Source organism: Leopardus geoffroyi, chromosome X, assembly GCF_018350155.1.
Source record: "Leopardus geoffroyi isolate Oge1 chromosome X, O.geoffroyi_Oge1_pat1.0, whole genome shotgun sequence".
NCBI classification, from domain to species: domain Eukaryota; kingdom Metazoa; phylum Chordata; class Mammalia; order Carnivora; family Felidae; genus Leopardus; species Leopardus geoffroyi.
Window position 1 is genome coordinate 48,638,379 of NC_059343.1, and position 23,271 is coordinate 48,661,649.

At 37.4% G+C, this 23,271-nt stretch overlaps 1 protein-coding gene across 6 annotated transcripts in view; it reads left to right on the plus strand.

Annotated features, from left to right (window-relative positions):
- Positions 1-23,271, plus strand: part of RRAGB (Ras related GTP binding B) — a 50,868-nt gene that overhangs the window by 22,939 nt on the left and 4,658 nt on the right. For all 6 annotated transcript variants that reach the window (XM_045470904.1, XM_045470906.1, XM_045470901.1 and 3 more), the window contains 2 exons: positions 6,207-6,302; positions 8,528-8,650. In XM_045470904.1, the coding sequence (XP_045326860.1) occupies positions 6,207-6,302; positions 8,528-8,650 (219 nt within the window). The remainder of the gene's footprint in view (positions 1-6,206; positions 6,303-8,527; positions 8,651-23,271) is intronic.

Here is a 23,271-nt window from a genome sequence, read left to right on the forward strand (position 1 = left end):
GTGTTAAAGTCCCCTGCCATTATTACTTTCAATGCTTGTCTTTGTGTGTATATGTTTGTTTCTTTATGTTCTTTATTTAGGTACTGCTATGTTGATTGCATAAATATTTATAATGGTTCTTACCTCATATTGGATCATTCCCTTTATCATCATGTAGTTGTTGTCTCTTGTTACATAATGCTTTGTTGTCTCTTATTACAGTATTTGTTTTAAAGTCTATCTTGTCTTATATAAGCTTTGCTACCCCATCTTTTTTTTCACTTCCATTTGCATGATAAATGTTTTTCCATTCCTTTGCGTTAAATCTGCATGTGTCTTTAAGTGTGAAGTGAGTCTCTTATAGACAGGGTCTTGCTTTTTATACATTCAGTCATGCTGTGTCTTTTGATTGGAGCATTTAGTCCATTTAAACTCAAAGTAATTATTGATAGATATGTACTTATTGTGTTGTTATTTGTTTTGTGGTTGTTTTTGTAGTTTTTCTGTGTTTTTTCCCCTTGTTCTCTTCTTTGTGGTTTGATGGCTTTCTTTACTGATATGCTTGGATTCCTTTCTCTTTATTTTTTGGTTATCTATTATAGGTTTTTGATTTGTGATTACCATTATGCTCATATATAACATCTGATGACCATAGCTGTCTATGTTAAGTTGATGTGTTGCATCCACACAACTCCTGAAACAGAATGCTACGGGCACCAGTGACAGTCACAACAAAGTTTATTGCAATGAGAGGCAAGGCCGACCGATCGGGACCAATACTCTTGATAAGAGTGTGGCCCCGAACAGCCGGGATACAGAGTTTTTATGGCTGATCACATCATTTTATTATCACCTGGGAACAGAACAGAGAAACAGTTCCCAGACGAGTTAGAAACAGTTCCCAGATGAGCTAGAAACAGTTGCCGGATGAGGTGATTATTTTAGACTTTCTGCCGCTAAGTTGCAACCAGTGGATCTCCTTGACCTTGCCTCTGATGCTCTTTTCTTTGAGCTTTTGTTTCCTTCATTGGTGAAGCCTGATTTACAAGAGTGTGAAGCATAATTTACAAGAGTAAAGCAAGGCTATTATGTCTTGACCTTCAGTGTCAGAACAAAGCTGTTATTTTTTAAGCTACGTTAGCCCTACACTACAATTTAACCCTTACAGATGGTCACTTTGAACCCATTCTAAAAGTACTAAACTTTTACTCCTGCCATCAACAACCTTTTATATATATGATGTCATAATTCATAACTTTTTATTTTGTGAATCTATGGAGTAATATTTATAGATATAATTTATTTTAATCCTTTTGTGTTTAACGTCCATACTGGTATTATAAGTAATTAGTCTACTACTTTTATTATGTTTATATTTACCTATGAAGTATTTTCATTGCATAATTTCATCATAATTTCATAATCTTTTTCCTGGTCATGCCTTTTCTTTCCCCTTGAAGAATTCCCTTTAACTTTTTTAAGGCTAGTTTAGTGGTGGTGAACTCATTTAACTTTTGTTGCCTGTGAAACTCTATCTCTTCTTCTATTCTGAATGATAGCCTTGCTGGGTAAAGTATTCTTGGTTGCAGATTTTTTTTGTTTTAGTACTTTGAATGTATCATGCCACTCCCTTCTGGCCTGCCAAATTTCTGCTGAAAAAGCAGTGGATAGCCTGATGGGATTTCCTATGTGTATAAGTTTTCTCATGCTGCTTTTAAAATTCTCTATTTCTCACTACTTTTTGCGATTTTACTTTAATGTGTCTTTGTGTGTACTCCTCTGGTTGATTGTTTTAGGTGTTCTCTGTGCCTCCTGGATCTGGATACCTGTTTCCTTGTCCAGATTAGAGAATTCTTCAGCTATTATTTCTTCAAATACATTTTCTGCCCCCTTCTCTCTCTCTTTTGGAATCCCTATAATGTAAGGGTTATTACATTTAATGATGTTGTTGACTTTCCTTAACCTATTCTTATTTTTTATTATTCCTTTTTTTTTTTTTTTTTTGCTCTTCAGTTTGGTTCTTCCTATTAATTAGTCTCTCTTCCAGCTCTATGATCCAGTCTTCTTCCTCCTCTAAACTATTGATTCTGTCTTCCTCTTGTGTATTTTTAATTTCAGTTATTGAATCCTTCATTTCTTATTTGTTATTTTTATATTTTCTACCTCTTAAAAATCCAGTGAATATCTTTATGGCCATTACTTTGAATTCTTTATCACACATATTGCTTACCTTTGTTTCACTTAGCTGTTTTGCTTTTATTTTCTATTGCTATTTCATTTGGGACATACTCTTCTGCCTCCTCATTTTATCTAACTCTGTGTTTGTTTCTGTATCAGATCATTTATGTCTCCTGGTATTGAAAGTAATAGCCTTATGAAGAAAAATTCTTGTTGTGGCTTGTAGCACAATGTCCCTTGTTTATCAGAGCCAGGTGCCTCAGGACTTTCTCCTGTGTGGATTGTGTATGCCTTATTCTTCTGGTTGAGCCACATTTGCCTTCCTATCAGTATGCTATAATGGCCTGCTTTGCCTATTATGCACGCACTGGGTAGGATTTGGTCCCTCTTCTGTTAAGAGGGCAGTCTGAAGCCACTGTGGGCTTATCATTGGGTGGTTTCAGCAATCAGACCAGATGCCTGCCCTCAGCACATTTGCAGGGGCTACAGTAGCATCAAACTGCAGTGCACTCTCCTTGCATTGTCTAATGAGAGGCTTTCATTTGTGGACAGAGTCTGGAGACGAACCAGCTCTCTGCTCCCGGTCTGTCTGTTGGGGCTGAAATAGCACCTACCAGCAGAGTGCTCTCCCTGTCTTGTCCCCTGAGGGGCTTTTGTTGGTGTATCGGGTCAGGAGTCAGGCCAGATTCCTGCAGGGCCTGCAGGAGTAATGTTTGGCAGGACTCTCTCTCTTTTTTTTAATTTTTTTTTAGTGTTTATTTATATTTGAGACAGAGAGAGCATGAATGGGGGAGGGTCAGAGAGAGAGGGAGACACAGAATCTGAAATAGGCTCCAAGCTCTGAGCTGTCAGCACAAAGCCCGAAGTGGGGCTCAAACTCACGGACTGGGAAATCATGACCTGAGCCGAAGTCGGACGCTTAACCAACTGAGCCACCCAGGCGTCCCAGGACTCTCTTTATACTGCCAGTTATAAGGCTTGGTTACCGAGGCTTTAGTCGAAGGGTTATTTTCCCCTCTCCCCAGTACAGGAGTTACTTTGGAGTAGTGCTGGCCCCTGTAGGATGAGACATGCAGGAGCTGCTTTGGAGGGACTCCTCTCTAGAGTGGGTTGGATAGAACCGGTCCACAAGAGATTGTGAGGGTGAGCTGCATAGTGTTAGCAAGCAAAGTGGAGAGTGTTCATGGTATTTTCTGCAAGTGTCTAGCTATCTAGGCTGTGGGTGCAAAGAAATGGCTCCCACCAGTTCTTTTGTTCTTGGAGAAGTCTCCTAAAGATCCCTTGCCCTCCTTCACATGTTCTGAGATTGGAAAATAAATCTCTTTAATGTGTACCCTAAGCACTTTTCACATTGCTGCTTCTATGCAGTATCTCAGTGGAGTTGTTTGATATGCTGACTCTTTTAGGATGAAGACTTAGTTTCCTATTGCCTTCCAGCTCTCCCAGAGCTGAGCCAGCTGATTTTAAAGTATCTGAATTTAAGCCCCCTGACTACAAAAACTCACAAAGTTAAGCCCCACTTGTTTCAAAACCAAATGTTAGGGGGACTCATCTTCCTAGTGCAGGTCTCTATGTCTGGGGTGCCTAATGTGGGGTCTGCTCCTCTCCCTTCTCCATGCTTGTGGTGTCCCTCCCATTTGTGGTTAGTCTGGCTGAGAGTTTGGTTCCCCACATCTCTGCCCCTCACCCTTTCAGTGTGTTCTATTAGCTATGGAAACTCTTTCTGCCAGTCTTTAGATTATTTTTTTGTTTGCTTGCACTGATGTGACTGTTATTTTTGTGTGTCCGTGGGATAAAATGAGCTTAGCATCCTCCTAGTCTGCCATCTTCTCCATTTACATCCTCCTTTATGTATGTTTATGTTTACTTATCCTGTTTTATTGTCCTTCAGAAGAGGTAGTTACTGTGAAGGCTAGAAGACCCACCAGGGGTGAGATGAAGAAGGGTTATTGCATTCACTAGGTTAACTTAGAAAATATTTATGCACCAATAGAAGTGCCAATCACTTTAGCTTAGGCTCAATGCCCAGTCCCTCTTAATTACACTGATATGGTATCTTTGGCTTCTTTTCTAGCATGGGGATTAGTACACATAAATTAACCAAAGAAGACACAGTAGAAAGAGATGACTCCTAGCTAGCTATGAGACCCCAGGTCTGGCAAGTAACAAAAATAGTCCAACTTTAGTTTATGCAATATAAGAGGATTTGATTTTAAAGTCTAAGCTGAAAGAGAAGATCCTGTAAGGATAAAGGTAAGAAAAGCAGTTTCAGAATATTTTGGTGATATAGAAGAATACAGTTTCTTTTTGGATTGGAACCTAGGAGTCTAAGGATACCCTTTATTTAAAGGAATTTTTTGGTAATAGCTACAGTAAGGAATACTTTTTTTGTATAACTAGTTACAGTATTGCCTCCAGTGTTTTGGTGTTTGGGCATATTTTGGTGTTTCTAGGTAACCTTACAGGTTATAAACAACTTGACCGGGTTCTGTATTTGACTCTGAAAACTATTTTTGAGTATCTAGTCTTTTTTCCTTCTCTCTTTCCTTTTCTCACGAAGTATTAATTCTGTTGTAATTCAGTAGAATATCTGCATGTAGCTTGAGTCTTGGGATTATGAGGGCTGTGTTATTGTTATTCTTGCTGTTGTTTTGTTTTCTGTTTTGTTTCCTTTAAAAATTACTTCATTACCTGGCCCAATTTGCGATAGAAAAACAGAGCATTCCAACAAATAAGGTCCTTATGGATTTTTTAAATTACTTTTCATTTTTATTAATCAACTTATTGTTTCCTAAATGCTTATAGAATATATCCCCAAAGATATATGAATGTTCTTTGTGATATTTTAAACTCAATTAATAAAAGTGTACTTCATTTAATTAAAGATTAAAACTTGCAAGTTTTGAAGTCAAAGTGGCTAGGGTGCTTCCCTAAATATCAATTTCAAGCAAGATAGATAGTTTATTGTATGTGTGTGGGTTCCCCAAGTAAACAAAACCAATAAGTGTGTGTGTGTGTGTGTGTGTGTGTGTGTGTGTGTGTGTGTGTAGAGAGAGAGAGAGGGGGGATTGATTGATTGATTGATTGATTGATTGGTTTTTAAGGAATTGACTTGTACAATTGTGGAGACTGGCAAGTCCAAAATCTGCAGGACAGGCTGATAGAATAGAGACCCAGGAAAGAGTAGTTATCGCAGTTCCATTCAGAAGTCAGTCTGGAGGCAGAATTCCCCCTTCCTGGTGGAATGGTGACCTTTTTTCTCTTAAGGCCTTCAACTGATTGTATAAAGCCTACCCACATTATGGAGTAGTCTACTAATATAAATATTAATCTCATTTAAAAATGCCTCACAAGAAGATCTAAACTGCTGTTTGACCAAATGTCTGGGTACTGTGGCCTAGCCATATTGATACATCAAATTAACCACCACAGTGTATACATGCGCTCACTACAAACCCATCCAGTCATGGAAAATACCTGTGTATATATATATTTGTACAAATAGGTATTCTTCGATCTGTATGCGGGCATTTATACATAGATACATATCATACCAAAATGGATAGATATTTCTGTTTGTGTGTGTGGGGTGTTATATAGCCAAATAAATATAGTCCATTCAGAAATAATATATATGAGAATATATTTGAGTATATGCATATATTTGTGTGAGAGAGAAAAATACCTACAAAGGTTAAAGTAGTTTAATTTACAATATTATTACCTTAAAGTGACCCAGATTAGGTGATTTGGAACATTAGATACATTTTATAAACATTCCTCTGTATGGTAATTTTTTTTTCCCAACACAGTGCTCTCAGTGAGCACTCAGCACAAGCATCAGAAGCCTGAAGAATTCTAGTAGTTGTACTTTTAGACCTGACCTGAAATAATTTCTGCCATCCTATTTTACGAAGTAATGTACACACTCCTCTGAGGAAAGAGGAAATGTTCTTGTTTAAAATACACTGAAATAATTACATTTCAGATTTTGCAATGAAAGAGAAGAGCTGTTATATGCTAATCTATATGTGGACTTTTAAATTCAGATTTTTAAAGAGCGAGAAGAAGATCTGAGGCGTTTGTCTCGCCCATTGGAATGTTCTTGTTTCCGAACATCTATCTGGGATGAAACTCTCTATAAGGTGTGTATGTTTCCCTTAGCGCCCTTACTTAAGAAAATGAAAAAAAAGCTAAAAGGGTATTGTCAAAAGTAAAAGATTTTAAACTCTGTCATATCCATTTAGATGTGTTGAACTGAAAAAGGAAATAATCTACAATAAATAATTTGCCCAGGTTAGGAAAGTTTTCCGTTATGATTTGCTCACATAACTCTTCTACCCTATTTGAAAACTATCAAACTTAACCTTAAGAGATTTGGGGTTTGATCTTGAATTGTGTTGAGATACCTACCAAGTGACTGAACTAGCCAGTTTCATCATGATTAATTTCATACTGATCTTTGTGACAGCAGAGGTTTTACTGGCCATCATCCATTGTGACCTGTTGTGGTCTCAATGCTGATTGGATCTGTGTGTAATATTCGGGTATCTCTTCAGTATATAAACTAGTCTGCTTCAGTTTGGATGACAGTAGAATAACAACATTTAGGGACGATATTGGAAATGAGAGTCTTAAAATGAGATATGTTATGCCTAGAATATGGTAGCTTCAACTTTCATGCCATATTGGAGACTAGTATTCTTTTAACCAGGATTGTTTCCATTGCTGTAATGGAAGCACTGCTTGTAGTAGTTGTAGAGGTTATAATAGCTATGTTACGGATTAAGCTGAAATTACATTATTGGCACATAGGCTCCTTATCCTGATTTTTCCCTACTGATCTGGTGATTTGAAAGACTGGCTTCTTTGGGGTCCTCTCCTGGTCAGACCTTTCCTTCCTGCTGCTAATATTCATTGACAAGTCTGACTCTGGGTGGGAAAGCATCTTTCTCTGTCACTGGTAGCTACAGCCTCATTATCAACTGCATCTGACAATTATCTACAACCAGAGAAGCACAGAAACCTGATTTGCCAAGGAGAAAAACCAATGGGCATTAAAAATAGCCATTTATTTCTTTTTTAAACTAATTCATTTTTTCCCAATATTGTTGACTCAGCCTCACTCTAATAACAGATCATTTTGAGATACCTGTCTAGGAAATACTGCTCTAGATTAATTTGGGCCGAATTTCTCTCAAAGCCTTATTCCCATAGAACAGGTAACCGTGAATAAGGATGGACATGACGCACTGATAAGAACCAACTGCGGTGTGAAGGATGGCAATACATAACACGACCAAAGACAATTGGCTAATCACAACACTGCTGTGAGTGACAATGTCTCTGCTGTGGTTAGCTTTGGTGCCTTCTCCAAGGTAAATTCAGCAGTGACATTAACACCGACCTGGGAACTTGGAACCTGAACCCCTATGCTTAAGTAATAAAACTAATTGGAACAGAGACATGGCACTACTATCTCTTACATCAATGTTGCATAGAGCTGACTTAAATTTTTATTTTGTTTTATTCTACAAGCACTCATTGCATATCTGCTTGATGCTGTTGGACACACAAATTGACTAAGACCAGGTTCCTGCCCTCTAGTAGGGGAGAGAAGAGCAAGCTTATCAGACAAATTGGAAGGAATTATTACAATGGAAATGCAAATAAAAGAGCCTTAAGAGAATAGAGGGAGGGTGTGGTTAATTTCAACTACTTACATTAGTAATACTTCTCTGGATGAAGTCAGTTTTAGGAATCACACAATGGACCATTTTTAATTCAATTGGATCAATAATTTATACAACTGACAATAATAAGCCTTTTGGAATGATAATGCCACTAATTTCTCTTGTGATTTCTTTTGTACATTATCCCATTAAGGGGAGGGGCCATTTTTCCATGTGACTCTGATGATACTTTTTACAAAATTGATTCTTGGATTTATGTTAAATATAGCACTATTATCTTCTGATATTTAGAGTGGTCTACATTATTGTACTTAAATATTTGTTGAATGGCTGGATTATAAACGTTTTATTTGGTCCAGTAAATCAGAGTTTTCAACTATTCTTAAGGCAAACGTCATGGAATTAAATTACTAGTTTTTAAAAAAATTATCAATGGAAAGAAGTTTCTCCAGCATTTTATGTGTTTGAAACTTTAAAAAATTCCATCTGAAGGATAATAATCAAATATCACCTTCATCTCATTTTGTTTGTGTCATGCCATATTTGTTACAAGTATTTGTTTGGGACTCTATATCACCATATTTTGCTGTCCATATGTTATAGTATACTTACTCATTTGCAAAGGTCTGGGACTGCCTACCTGTTAGTAATATTACACTGTGCTTCTGTTCCGTTAGGCTTGGTCCAGCATTGTTTATCAGCTGATCCCCAATGTTCAGCAGCTGGAAATGAACCTAAGGAATTTTGCTGAAATTATTGAGGCTGATGAAGTCCTTTTGTTTGAGAGAGCTACTTTTCTGGTGAGAACTTTCTGTTCTGCAGGTGTACTTCACACTTACCTTCTATCCAGCAACAGAGAACAACATGTTGTTACTTTCAGGAAGAACCTTTTTCCCTCTTGTCATTGCATCAGCATATATAACCTTATTTACAGGTGACCCAAAAGAAGTCCTTTGGTGTGTAGCTCTTTAGTAGTTAGTAAGACTTAGATTTTTACAAGCATGCCTTATTATAGAGTTTAGATTATTTCTGCTAAAAATTATTCATTTGTGTTAAATAATTCCTAATTTCCTATTGACTTTTATTATGAAATAAGAGGTATTTTCCTTTTGAGAAAACTCTTATCCCACCCCTTTCTCCAAAAGACTGATTTGAAAACTTTTAACATGGAAGAGGTATAATGGTCATTTTAGTGATTTAGCTAAGAGTTCAGATGGAGAGGTGGAAGGGGAAAGAGGTGCCTTGGCATTTTTATTTTTCTCATATAAATTCAACTTAACTATAGAGCCTACTGTGTGTATGGCCCTAAGGGGGTTGCAGTATTATATTTATAAGTAAAATTTTAAAGAACAGTAACAGAAGCTAATTAGGGATGTCATAAAACACTGCATATAATTGCTGATCAGTTTAATAAATATAATTCTAAGAGCAACTCACAGTAAGTAATTGGTTACTGAGCTCTACCAATGCCTGATGGTTTTAAAACACATTTCTAAATCTATCAGAGCTTGGTTTCCCTTCTATAAAATGGAGATAATACATCTATACCATAAGTTTATCGTATGGAATAAATGGCACAAGGTAATGTTAAGCCCTAATACAAAGCTTACCATATAGTTGTCATACTATAAAAAGTAGGTTCTTTTTGTTATTATAGCAACAGCGGGCAGAGAATGTGTACTGTAATTTTTCCTACTCCATCCTTTGTGGAAACATTATTTGTAACTAGTTTCTGAGTCATCTATCCTGCTAGGTGGTACAGCTGCAGCAAGAAGTTCTAACTAGAGTGACTTTCTGCTTCAGCTCACTGGCAGGAGTCACTTGCTTGCAGTTTTACTACCCTGCAACCTCTTGCTTCTAGTGTGAATAGCAACAAACAAGTGAGCTATTCTTCCATCTTGATACACATTGGCATGGCAGAATCCTGTTTTCAGCAATATTCTCCTGCCTTATCCACCACATATGATCATAGAGGTTAACCTTATATAAGTTCCCTCTTTCTCACTAACAGTAACAGGTGGCTTTGGTTTCTCTTGGAGACCAAGTTTAGTTGTGATCAACCATTTTCACTGAGCGAGTTGAAGTCAAGCAAGGGGAACCTGTTCCACCATTGGTCTAGGAATTACCTTTCGAAAGGTTCACATGGTTTCAGTAAATTGCCCTGTGAATTTTCTTCTGGTGAGCAACTCATTTTTGCTTCCTACTAGAAACTTTATATCTAAATATTCAGCCTATAAAAATACATGGTTTTATTAAAATCTGAAAGTGGTAGAAGAAGTATTTTCAGCTGATGTGAGTGTTCATAATGAATAAGTTCATTTATAAATAGTAAATCCTTAGAGGTTGGAATCCTTTAGTTAAGATTTTCATTGTTTTTTATATATATTTAATTTACAATTAAAAAATTATTTTAATTCTAGTTAACATATAGTGTTATATTAGTTTCAGATATACAATATAGTGATTCGACAATTCCATACATCACCCTGTGCCCATCATCACAAGTGTACTCCTTAATCATCATCCTCTATATCCCCCAACCACCTGGCCTCTAGAAACTATCAGTTTGTTCTGTTAATTAAAAGTATGTTTCTTGATTTGTCACTCTCTCACTCTGTCCTTTATTCCCCTTTGTTTGTTCTATTTCTTAAATTACACATATGAGTGAAATCATATGGTATTTATCTTTCCCTGACTGATTTACTTCGCTTAGCATAGTACTCTCCAACTCCATCCACTTCATTGCAGATGGCAAGATTTCATTCTTTTTTATAGTTGAGTAATATCTACTGTGTGTGTGTGTGCATGTGCGTGTGTGTGTGTGTGTGTGTGTACATGTTATTACCCATTCATCGATTGATAGACACTTTGGGCTGTTTCCATATCTTCACTATTGTAAACAATGCTGCTGTAAACATAGGGTATGTGTCTGTATCCCTTTGAATTAGTGTTCTTGTATTATTTGGATAAATACCCAGTAGTGCGACTGCTGGATCTTAAGGTAGTTCTACTGTTAATTTTTTGAGGAACCGCCATACTGTTTTCCAGAGTGGCTGCACCAGTTTGCATTCCCACCAATAGTGCAAGAGGGTTCCTTTTTGTCTACATCCTCACCACCACCTGTTGTTTTTTATGTTGCTGATTTGAGCCATTCTGACAGGTATAAAGTGATATCTCATTGTAGTTTTGATTTGCATTTCTCTGATAATAAGTAATGTTGAGCATCTTTTCATGGGTCTGTTGCCCATCTATATGTTGTCTGTGGAAAAACGTCTATTCATATCGTCTGCCCATTTTTTTAACTGGATTATTCATTTTTTGGGTGTTGAGTTATTGAAGTTCTTTATATATTTTAGATACTAACTCTTTATCAGATATGTCATTTGCAAATATCTCCTCCCATTCCAAAGGTTGCCTTTTGGTTTTGTTGCTTGTTTCATTTGCTGTGCAGAAGCTTTTAATGTTGCCATAATCCCAATAGTTTATTTTTGCTTTTGTCTTCCTTGCCTCAGGAAACATATCTAGAGACAAGTTTGCCATTGTCAAAGAAGTTACTGCCTGTGTTCTCTTCTAGGATTTTGATGGTTAACACGTCTCACATTTAGGTTTTTTCTAGTTCTGTGAAGCTAGTGGTATTTTGATAGGGATTGCATTAAATGTATAGCTTGTTTTGGGTGGTATAGACATTTTAACATTGTTCTTCCTATCCATGAGATTGGAATGTCTTTACATTTCTTTGTGTCATCTTTAATTTCTTTCATCAGTGTTTTATAATTTTAGAGTACAGGTCATTCACCTCTTTGGTTAGGTTTATTCCTAGGCATCTTATTTTTGTTGCAGTTGTAAATGGTGTTGTTTTTGTAATTTCTCTTTCTGCTGCTTCATTATTGGTATATAGAAATGCAACAGATTTCTCTACACTGATATTGTATCCTGTGACTTTAATGAATTTATCAGTTCTAGCAGTTTTGGGGTGGAACTTTTTGGGTTTTCTATATGTAGTATAATGTCCTCTGCCAATCATGAATATTTTATTTCTTACCAATTTGGATGTCTTTTATTTCTTTTTGTTGTCTGACTGCTGTGGCTAGGACTTCCAGTCCTATGTTGAATAAAAGTGGTGCCAGTGTACATCCTTGTCTTGTTCCTGACCTTAGGGGGAATACTCTGTTATTCCCCATTAAGGATGACATTAGCTATGAGTATTTCATATATGGCCTTTATTATGTTCAGGTGTGTTCTCTATAAACCTACTTTGTTGAGGGTTTTTATCATGAATGGAAGCTGTACTTTGTCAAATGCTTTTTCTGCATATATTGAAATGATCATATAGTTCTTACCTTTTCTCTAATTGATGTGATGCATCATCTTAATTGATTTGCAAATATTGGACTAGTTTTGCAACCCATGAGTAAATCCTACTTGATTGTGGTGAATGATTTTTTAATTTATTGTTGAATTCAGTTTGCTGGTATTCTGTTGGTAATTTTTGCATCTATGTTCATCAGGGATATTGACCTGTAGTTCTCTTTTTTAGTGGTGTCTTTATATGGTTTTGGTATCAGGGTAATATTGACCTCATAGAATGAATTTGGAAGTATTCCTTCCTCTTCTATTTTTGAAATTCTTTAAATGGTTAGTGGAATTTGCCTGTGAAGCTGTCTAGCCCTGGACTTTTATCTGTTGGGAGAGTTGTGATTTCTTTTTTTTGTTTGTTTATCTTTTTCTTTTTTATTTTTGAGAGAGAGCGAGAGCGAGAGCACCCAGCAGGGGAGGAACAGAGAGAGAGGGAGACACAGAATAAGAACCAGGCTCCAGGCTCTGAGCTGTTGGCATGGAGCCTGATTCAGGGCTCAAACTCACAGACAGTGAGATCATGCCCTGAGCCTAAGTTGGATGCTTAACTGACTCAGCCACCCAGTGCCCCAAGTTTTAATTTCTAATTCAGTGTCTTTGCTGGTTGTCAGTCTGTTCAACTTTTTTATTTCTTCCTGTTTCAGTTTTGGTAGTTTATATGTTTCTAGGAATATATCCATTTCTTCTAGGCTGTCCAATTTGTTGGCATATAGTTTTTCATAATATTCTTTTATGCTTTTTTATATGGTTGGTTGTTATTTCTCCTGTCTTATTTTATTTATTTGGGTCTTTTCTCCTTTTGTCTTGATCAGACAGCTTAGAGCTTATCAATTTTATTTTTTTGAAGAATCAGCTCCTGGTTTCATTAATCTGTTCTATTGATTTTTTAATTTTCTCCATCATTTATTTCTGCTCTGATCTTTATTATTTCCTTCCTTCCGCTGGTTTAGGTTTTGTTTGTTGTTCTTCTCTACCTCCTTTTGGTGTAGAGTTAGCTTGTTTGAGATTTTTCTTGCTTCTTGAGGTAGGCTTGTTAAACTTCCTTCTGGAACTGGTTTTGTTGCATCTGAGAGGTTTTGGACCCTTGTTTTCATTTGTTTCCATGTACTTTATTTATTCTTTGATTTTCTGGTTGATCCATTTATTGTTTAGTAGCATGTTCTTTATCTCCTTGTATTTGTAGTCTTTGCCAACTATTTCTTAGGCTTGTCTTATAGTTTCATAATGTTGTAGTCAGAAAATATGCATGGCGCAATATCGATATTCTTGAATTTGTTGAGGTTTGTTTTGTGGGCTTGAGAAGAATGTATATTCTCTTGTTTTAGGATGGAATGTTCTGTATATATCTATTAAATCCGTGTGTTCCATTATGTCTTTGAAAGCCATTGTTTCCTTGTTGATTTTCTGTTTAAATGATCTGTCCATTGATGTAAGTGTGCTGTAAAGTCCCCTACTATTATTGTATTATTATCGATTAATTCCTTTGTTTGTTATTAACTGCTTTATGTGTTTGGGTGATCCTAGCGTAGGAAGCCTGTAACTAGTTAGCATGCCAGAGCCTTGTTCGTTATTGAAATTAACCAGGCAAATTGCTCCACAAACTAAAACTGGCCACCATGCACAGAAATGGGAAAGAGCTATCAGTGTCAGTCCTGTCCATGTCTAAGCTGGGTGAAATTTCTTATGCTGACTCAAATTAAGCCACAGTCTCCAATTCTGGTGGTTCCCTTCCATCAATTCCTTTAAGTTTCAGCTTTGCAACCATACTCTTTCTGGAACCCAAAGACTTTGGTTTCCTACATGCTACCTTGTGGGTCATGTTAATAATTCTGCTGCATCACCAGTCAGCATTGTTCGTGGTTGGAACTATAAAAGTATCAGATCATATTTGAGTAATGACATTCATTCTTTTTTGTTTAATATGAAATTTATTGTCAAACTGGTTTCCATACAACACCCAGTGCTCATCCCAACAGATATCCTCCTCAATACCCCTCACCTGCCCTCCCCTCCCTCCCACCCCCCATCAACCCTCAGTTTGTTCTCAGATTTTAAGAGTCTCTTCTGTTTTGGCTCCCTCCCTCTCTAACCTGTTTTTTTTTCCTTCCCCTCCCCCATGGTCTTCTGTTAAGTTTCTCAGGATCCACACAACAGTGAAAACATATGGTATCTGTCTTTCTCTATATGACTTATTTCACTTAGCATAACACTTTCCAGTTCCATCCAGGTTGCTACAAAAGGCCATATTTCATTCTTTCTCATTGACACATAGTATTCCATTGTGTATATAAACCACAATTTCTTTATCCATTCATCAGGTGATGGACATTTAGGCTCTTTCCATAATTTGGCTACTGGTGAAAGTGCTGCTATAAACATTGGGGTACAAGTACCCCTACACATCAGCACTCCTGCATCCCTTGGGTAAATTCCTAGTAGTGCTATTGCTGGGTCATAGGGTAATTCTATTTTTAACTTTTTGAGGAACCTCCACACTGTTTTCAAGAGCGGCTGCACCAGTTTGCATTCCCACCAACAGTGCAAGAGGGTTCCCGTTTCTCCACATCTTCTTCAGCATCCATAGTCTCCTGATTTGTTCATTTTAGCCACTCTGACTGGCGTGAGGTGGTTTCTGAATGTGGTATTGATTTGTATTTCCCTGATGAGGAGGGACATTGAGCATCTTTTCATGCGCCTGTTGGCCATCTGGATGTCTTCTTTGGAAAAGTGTCTATTCATATTTTCTGCCCATTTCTTCACTGGATTATTTGTTTTTTGGGTGTGGAATTTGTTGACTTTTTTTATAGATTTTGGATACTAGCCCTTTGTCCGATATGTCATTTGCAAATATTTTTTCCCATTCCGTTGGTTGCCTTTTAGTTTTGTTGATTGTTTCCTTTGCAGTGCAAAAGCTTTTTATCTTGATGAAGTCCCAATATTTCATTTTTGCTTTTAATTCCCTTGCCTTTGGGGATGTGTCAAGTAAGAAATTGCTGTAGCTAAGGTCAGAGAGGTTTTATCCTGCTTTCTCCTCTAGGGTTTTGATGGTTTCCTGTCTGACATTCAGGTCCTTTATCCATTTTGAGGTTACTTTTGTGAATGGTGTAAGAAAGTGGTCTACTTTCATCCTTCTGCATGTTGCTGTCCAGCTCTCCCAACACCATTTGTTAAAGACACTGTCTTTTTTCCATTGGATATTCTTTCCTGCTTTGTCAAAGATGAGTTGGCCATACTTTTGTGGGTCTAGTTCTGGGGTTTCTATTCTATTCCATTGGTCTATGTGTCTCTTTTTGTGCCAATGCCATGCTGTCTTGATGATTACAGCTTTGTAGTAGAGGCTAAAGTCTGGGATTGTGATGCCTCCTGCTTTGGCCTTCTTCAAAACTGCTTTGGCTATTCGGGGTCTTTTGTTGTTCCATACAAATTTTAGAATTGCTTGTTCTAACTTCGAGAAGAATGCTGGTGCAATTTTGATTGGGATTGCATTGACTGTGTAGATAGCTTTGGGTAGTATTGACATTTTAAAACAATATTCTTCCAATCCATGAGCGCGGAATATTTTTCCATTTCTTTATATCTTCTTCAATTTCCTTCATAAGCTTTCTATAGTTTTCAACATGCAGATCTTTTACATCTTTGGTTAGGTTTATTCCTAGGTATTTTATGTTTCTTGGTACAGTTGTGAATGGGATCAGTTTCTTTATTTGTCTTTCTGTTGCCTCATTGTTAGTGTATAAGAATGCAACTGATTTCTGTACATTAATTTTGTATCGTGCGACTTTGCTGAATTCATGTATCCATTCTACCAGACTTTTGGTGGAGTCTGTCAGGTTTTCCATGTATAATATCATGTCATCTGCAAAAAGTGAAAGCTTGACTTCATCTTTGCCAATTTTGATGGCTTTGATTTCCTTTTGTTGCCGGATTGCTGATGTTAGCACTTCTAACACTATGTGAAACAACAGCGGTGAGAGTGGACAACCCTGTCGTGTTCATGATCTCAGGGGAAAAGCTCTCAGTTTTTCCCCATTGAGGATGATATTAGCTGTGGGCTTGTCAAAAATGGCTTTGATGATGTTTAAGTATGTTCTTTCTATCCCGACTTTCTCGAGGGATTTTATTAAGAAAGGATGTTGAATTTGGTCAAATGCTATATCTGCATCGAATGACAGGATCATCTGCTTCTTATCTTTTCTTTTATTAATGTGGTGTGTCACCTTGATTGATTTGTGAAGGTTGAACCAGCCCTGCAGCCCAGGAATGAATCCCACTTGATCATGGTGAATAATTCTTTTTATATGCTCTTGAATTCAATTTTCTAGTATCTTATTGAGAATTTTTGCATCCATATTCATCAGGGATATTGGCCTGTAGTTCTCTTTTTTTTGCTGGGTCTCTGTCTGATTTAGGAATCAAAGTAATGCTGGCTTCATAGAAGGAGTCTGGAAGTTTTCCTTCCCTTTCTATTTTTTTGGAACAGCTTGAGAAGGCCAGGTATTAGCTCTGCTTAAATGTCTGGTAGAATTCCCCAGGGAAGCCATCTGGTCCTGGACTCTTACTTGTTGGGAGATTTTTGATAACTGATTCAATTTCTTTGCTACTTATGGTTCTATTCACATTTTCTCTTTCTTCCTGTTTGAGATTTGGAAGTGTGTGGGTGCTTAGGAATTTGTCAGTTTCTTCCAGGCTGTCCGGTTTGTTGGCATAAAATTTTTAACAGTATTCCCTGATAATTGCTTGTATTTCTGAGGAATTGGTTGTAATCATTCCATTTTCATTCATAATTTTATCTATTTGGGTCATCTCCCTTTTCTTTTTAAGAAGCTTGACTAGAGGTTTATCAGTTTTGTTTATTTTTTCAAAAAACCAAACTTGTTTTCATTGATCTCCTCTACAGTTTTTTTTCGATTCTGTATTGTTTATTTCTGCTCTGATCTTTATTATTTCTCTTCTCTGGGTTTGGGGTGTCTTTGCTGTTCTGCTTCTGTTTCCTTTAGGTGTGCTGTTAGATTTTGTTTTTGGGATTTTTCTTGTTTCTTGAGATAGGCCTGGATTGCAATGTATTTTCCTTTCAGGACTGCCTTCGCTGCATCCCAAAGCGTTTGGATTGTTGTATTTTCATCTTCATTTTTTTCCATATATTTTTTAATTTCTTTTTTAATTGCCTGGTTGACCCATTCCTTCTTTAGTAGGGTGTTCTTTAACTTCCATGCTTTTTGAGGTTTTCCAGACTTTTTCCTGTGGTTGATTTCAAGTTTCATAGCATTGTTGTCTGAAAGTGTGCATGGTATGATCTCAGTTCTTTTATACTTATGAAGGGCTGTTTTGTGACCTACTACATGATCTATCTTGGAGAATGTTCCATGTGTACTCGAGAAGAAAGCATATTCTGTTGCTTTGGGATGCAGGGTTCTAAATATATCTGTCAAGTCCATCTGATCCAATGTATCATTCAGGGCCCTTGTTTCTTTGTTGATCCTGTGTTTAGTTGATCTATCCATTGTTTTAAGTGGAGTATTAAAGTCCCCTGCAATTGCCACATTCTTATCAATAAGGTTGCTTATGTTTGTGATTAATTCTTTTATATATTTGGGGGCTCCTGTGTTTGGCGCATAGACATTTATAATTGTAAGCTCTTCCTGATGGATAGTCCCTGTAATTATTATATAATGCCCTTTTTCATCTCTTGTTACAACCTTTAATTTAAAGTCTAGTTTGTCTGATATAATTATGGCTACTCTAGCTTTCTTTTGACTTCCAGTGGCATGATAGATAGTTCTCCATCCCCTCACTTTCAATCTGAAGGTGTCCTCAGTTTTAAAATGAGTCTCTTGTAGGATGTGAGGGCAATCTGGTGCGATATCTGTCACCCCATTGATCGCCAGGGTTGATTCGGCTGATCTGTCTGGCTAGGCGGGTGTCCCCTTCCTCCCTCACCGCTCCATGTGCGCCCCTCCCGAAGCTGGGCTCTTGGTCGAAGAGGACGACCTTCCCCAATAGAGGAGGACTGTTCTTTGGTCAAGGGTATACGAGTAGCTGCGTTCCCGTGCTAGAGCCTCCAAACAAGCTCTCAAGGTCCATTTGTAGGAGAACGTAGGGTAGTCAAGTTTCCAAAACTCCAGACACATCCAATTGAGGTGCTGCACGTGGCAGTCTGCCTTTCTTTGAAAAATAAAATAAAATAAAATAAAATAAAATAAAATAAAATAAAGAGTCTCTTGTAGACAGCAAATAGATGGGTCTTGTTTTTTTATGCATTCTGATACCCTATGTCTTTTGGTTGGAGCATTTAGTCCATTTACATTATTATAGAAAGATATGGGTTTAGAGTCATTGTGATGTCTGTAGGTTTCATGCTTGTAGTGATGTCCCTGGTACTTTGTGGTCCTTGCAACATTTCACTCACAGAGTCCCCCTTAGGGTCTTTTGTAGGGCTTGTTTAGTGGTGATGAATTCCTTCTGTTATTGTTTGTTGGGAAGACCTTTATCTCTCCTTCTATTCTGAATGACAGACTTGCTGGATAATGGATTCTCAGCTGTATATTTTTTTCTGTTCATCACATTGAAGATTTCCTGCCATTCCTTTCTGGCCTGCCAAGTTTCAGTAGGTCTGCCAGTAGTCTTATGGGTCTCCCTTTATAAGTTAGAGCATGTTTATCCCTAGCTGCTTTCAGAATTTTTTCTTTCCTTGCATTTTGCCAGTTTCACTCTGATATGTCCTGCAGAAGATTGATTCAAGTATGTCTGAAGGGAGTTCTCTGTGCCTCTTGGATTTCAATGCCTTTTTCCTTCCCCAGATCAGGGAAGTTCTCAACTATGATTTGTTCAAGTACATCTTCAGCCCCTTTCTCTCTCTCTTCTTCTTCTGGAATTCCTATGATACGGATATTGTTCCCTTTGAATGAATCACTTAGTTCTCTAATTCTCCCCTCATACTCCTGGATTTTTTTTATCTCTATTTATCTCAGCTTCTTTTTTTCCATAATTTTATCTTCTTTTTTATTTAATTTTATTTTGTATTTTTTAAAATTTACATCCAAATTAGTTAGTATATACTGAAGCAATGATTTCAGTAGATTCCTTAATGCCCCTTACCCATTTAGCCCATGCCCCCTCCCACAATCCCTCCAGCTACCCTCAGTTTGTTTTCCATATTTATGAGTCTCTTCTGTTCTGTCCCCCTCCCTGTTTTTATATTATTTTTGTTTCCCTTTCCTTATGTTCATCTGTTTTGTCTCTTTAAGTCCTCATATGAGTGAAGTCATATGATTTTTGTCTTTCTCTGACTAATTTCACTTAGCATAATACCCTCCAGTTCCATCCATGTAGTTGCACATGGCAAGATTTCATTCTTTTTGATTGCCGAGTAATACTCCACTGTATATATATACCACATCTTCTTTATCCATTCATCCATCGATGGATTTTGGGGCTCTTTCCATACTTTGGCTATTGTTGATAGTGCTGCTATAAACATGGGGGTGCATGTGTTGCTTCGAAACAGCACACCTGTATCCCTTGGATAAATGCCTAGTAGTGCAATTGCTGGGTCGTAGGGTAGTTCTATTTTTAGTTTTTTGAGAAACCTCCATACTTAGTGTGTGCACCAACTTGCATTCCCAGCAACAATGCAAAAGAGATCCTCTTTCTCCGCGTCCTTGCCAACATCTGTTGTTGCCTGAGTTGTTAATGTTAGCCATTCTGACAGTTGTAAGGTGGTATCTCATTGTGGTTTTGATTTGTATTTCCCTGATGATGAGAGATGTGGAGCATTGTTTCATGTGTCAGCTGGCCAGTGGCCATACACACTTCTTTGGAGAAGTGTCTATTCATGTCTTTCACCCATTTCTTCAATTGGATTATTTGTTTTTGGTTGTTGAGTTTGATAAGTTCTTTGTAGATTTTGGATACTAACCCTTTATCTGATATGTCATTTGCCAATATGTTCTCCCATTTTGTCGGTTGCCTTTTAGTTTTGCTGATTGTGTCCTTTGCCGTGCAGAAGCTTGTTATTTTGATTAGGTCCCAGTAGTTCATTTTTGCTTTGGTTTTTCTTGCCTCCAGAGACGTCTTGAGTAATAAATTGCTGCAGGCAAGATCAAAGAGGGTTTTGCCTGCTTTCTTCTCGAGGATTTTGATGGCTTCCTGTCTTGCATTGAGGTCTTTCATCCACTTTGAGTTTGTTTTTGTGTATGGTGTAATAAAGTGGTCCAGGTTCATTCTTCTGCATGTCGCTGTCCAGTTTTTCCAGCACTACTTGCTGAAAAGACTGTCTTTATTCCATTGGATATTCTTTCCTGCTTTGTCAAAGATTAGTTGCCCATACGTTTGTGAGTCCATTTCTGGGTTCTCTATTCTGTTCCATTGATCTGAGTGTCTGTTCTTCTGCCATTACCATACTGTCTTGATGATTACAGCTTTGTGGTATAGCTTGAAGTCTGGCATTGTGATGTGTCCTGCTTTGGTTTTCTTTTTCAAGATTGCTTTGACTATTTGGAGTCTTTTCTGGTTCCATACAAATTTTGGGATTATTTTTTCTAGCTCTGTGAAGAATACTGGTGTTACTTTGATAGGGATCGCATTGAATATGTAGATTGCTTTGGGTAGTATCGAGACTTTAACAATATTTGTTCTTCCTATCCAGGAGCATGGAATCTTTTTCCATTTCTTTGTGTCTTCTTCAGTTTCTTTCATCTGCTTTCTATAGTTTTCAGTGTATAGATTTTTCACCTCTTTGGTTAGATTTATTCCTAGGTAATTTATGGTTTTTGGTACAACTGTAAATGGGATTAATTCCTTGATTTCTCTTTCTGTCACTTCATTTTTGGTGTATAGGAATGCAACCGATTTCTGTGCATTGATTTTATATCCCACAACTTTGCTGAATTTATGAATCAGTTCTAGCTGTTTTTTGGTGGAATCTTTTGGGTTTTCCATATAGAGTATCATGTCACCTGTGAAGAGTGAAAGTTTGACTTCCTCCTGGTCAATTTGGATGCCTTTTATTTCTTTGTGTTGTGTGATTGCAGAGGCTAAGACTTCCAATACTATGTTGAATAACAGTGGCGAGAGTGGATATCCCTGTCTTGTTCCTGACCTTAGGGGGAAAGCTCTCAGTTTTTCCCCATTGAGAATGTATTAGCATTGGATTGCTTGTATATGTCTTTTATGATCTCGAGGTATCCTCCTTCTATCCCTACTTTGTTGAGGGTTTTTATCAAGAAAGGATGCTGTATTTTGTCAAATGCTGTCTCTGCATCTATTGAGAGGATCATATGCTTCTTGTCCTTTCTTTTATTGATGTGATGAGTCACATTTATTGTTTTGAGGATATTGAACCAGCCCTGCATCCCAGGTATAAATCCCACTTGGTCGTGGTGAATAATTTTTTTAATGTATTGTTGGAGCCGGTTGGCTAATATCTTGTTGAGGATTTTTGCATCCATGTTCATCAGGGAAATTGGTCTATAATTCTCCGTTTTAGTGGGGTCTGTGTCTGGTTTTGGAATCAAGGTAATGCTGGCTTCATAGAAAGAGTTTGGAAGTTTTCCTTCCATTCTATTTTTTGGAACAGTTTCAAGAGAATAGGTGTTAACTCTTCCTTAAATGTTTGGTAGAATTTCCCTGGAAAGCCATCTGGCCCTGGACTCTAGTTTTTGTCAGATTTTTTATTACTAATTCGATTTCCTTACTGGTTATGGGTCTGTTCAAATGTTCTATTTCTTCCTGTTTCAGCTTTGGTAGTGTATGTTTCTAGGAATTTGTCCATTTCTCCCAGATTTCCAATTTTGTTGGCATATAATTGCTCATAATATTCTCTTATTATTGTTTTTATTCCTGTTGTGTTGGTTGTGATTTCTACTCTGTCATTCTTGATTTTATTTATTTGGGTCCTTTCCTTTTTCTTCTTGATCAAACTGGCTATTGGTTTATTAATTTTGTTAATTTTTTCAAAGAACCAGCTTCTGGTTTCATTGATCTGTTCTACTCTTTTTTTGGTTTCGATAGCATTAATTTTTGCTCTAATCTTTATTATTTCCTGTCTTCTGCTGTTTTTAGGTTTTATTTGCTGTTCTTGTTCCAGCTCCTTAAGGCATAAGGTTAGGTTGTGTATATGAGATCTTTCTTCCTTCTTTAGCAAGGCCTGGATTGGTATATTCTTTCCTCTTATGACCGCCTTTGCTGCGTCCCAGAGGTTTTGGGTTGTGGTGCTATCATTTTAATTGACTTCCATATACTTTTTAATTTCTTCTTTAACTGCTTGGTTAGCCCATTCATTCTTTAGTAGGATGTTCTTCAGCCTCCAATAGTTGTTACCTTTCCAAATTTTTCTTGTGGTTGATTTCGAGTTTCATAGCATTGTGGTCTGAAAATATGCACGGTATGATCTCGATCCTTTTGTACTTACTTAGGGCTGATTTGTGTCCCAGTATATGGTCTATTCTGGAGAACGTTCCATGTGCACTGGAGAAGAATGTATGCATAATTTTATCTTCCAATTCACCAATCTCTCCTCTGCCTCTTCATTACGAGCTGTGGTCCCCTCCATTATATTTGCACCTCATTTATAGCATTTTTTAGCTCCTCATGTCTATTTCTTAGTCCCTTTATCTCTGTAGCAACAGATTCTTTGGTGTCCTCTATGCTTTTTTCAAGCCCAGCAATTAATTTTATCAGTATTATTCTAAATTATTGTTCCATTATATTGCTTAAGTCATTTTTGATCAATTCATTAGCTGTTTCTACTTCCTGGAGTTTCTTTTGAGGAGAGTTCTTCCGTTTAGTCATTTTGGGTACTTCCTGGGGTGGCGCTGAACTGCAGGGCACTTCCCCTGTGCTGTCTGGAGTAACTTGTGTTGGTGGGTGGGGCCACAGTCAGATTTGATGTCTGTCCCCAGCCCACCACTGGGGCCGCAGTCAGACTGGTGTGTACCTTTATCTTCTCCTTTCCTAGGGGAAGGACTCACTGTGGAGTGGTGTGGCTCCTGTCCAGGCTACTTACACACTGCCAGGCTTGTGGTGCTGCTTTGATGGGATCTGATGTATTAGCTGGGGTGTATCTGCA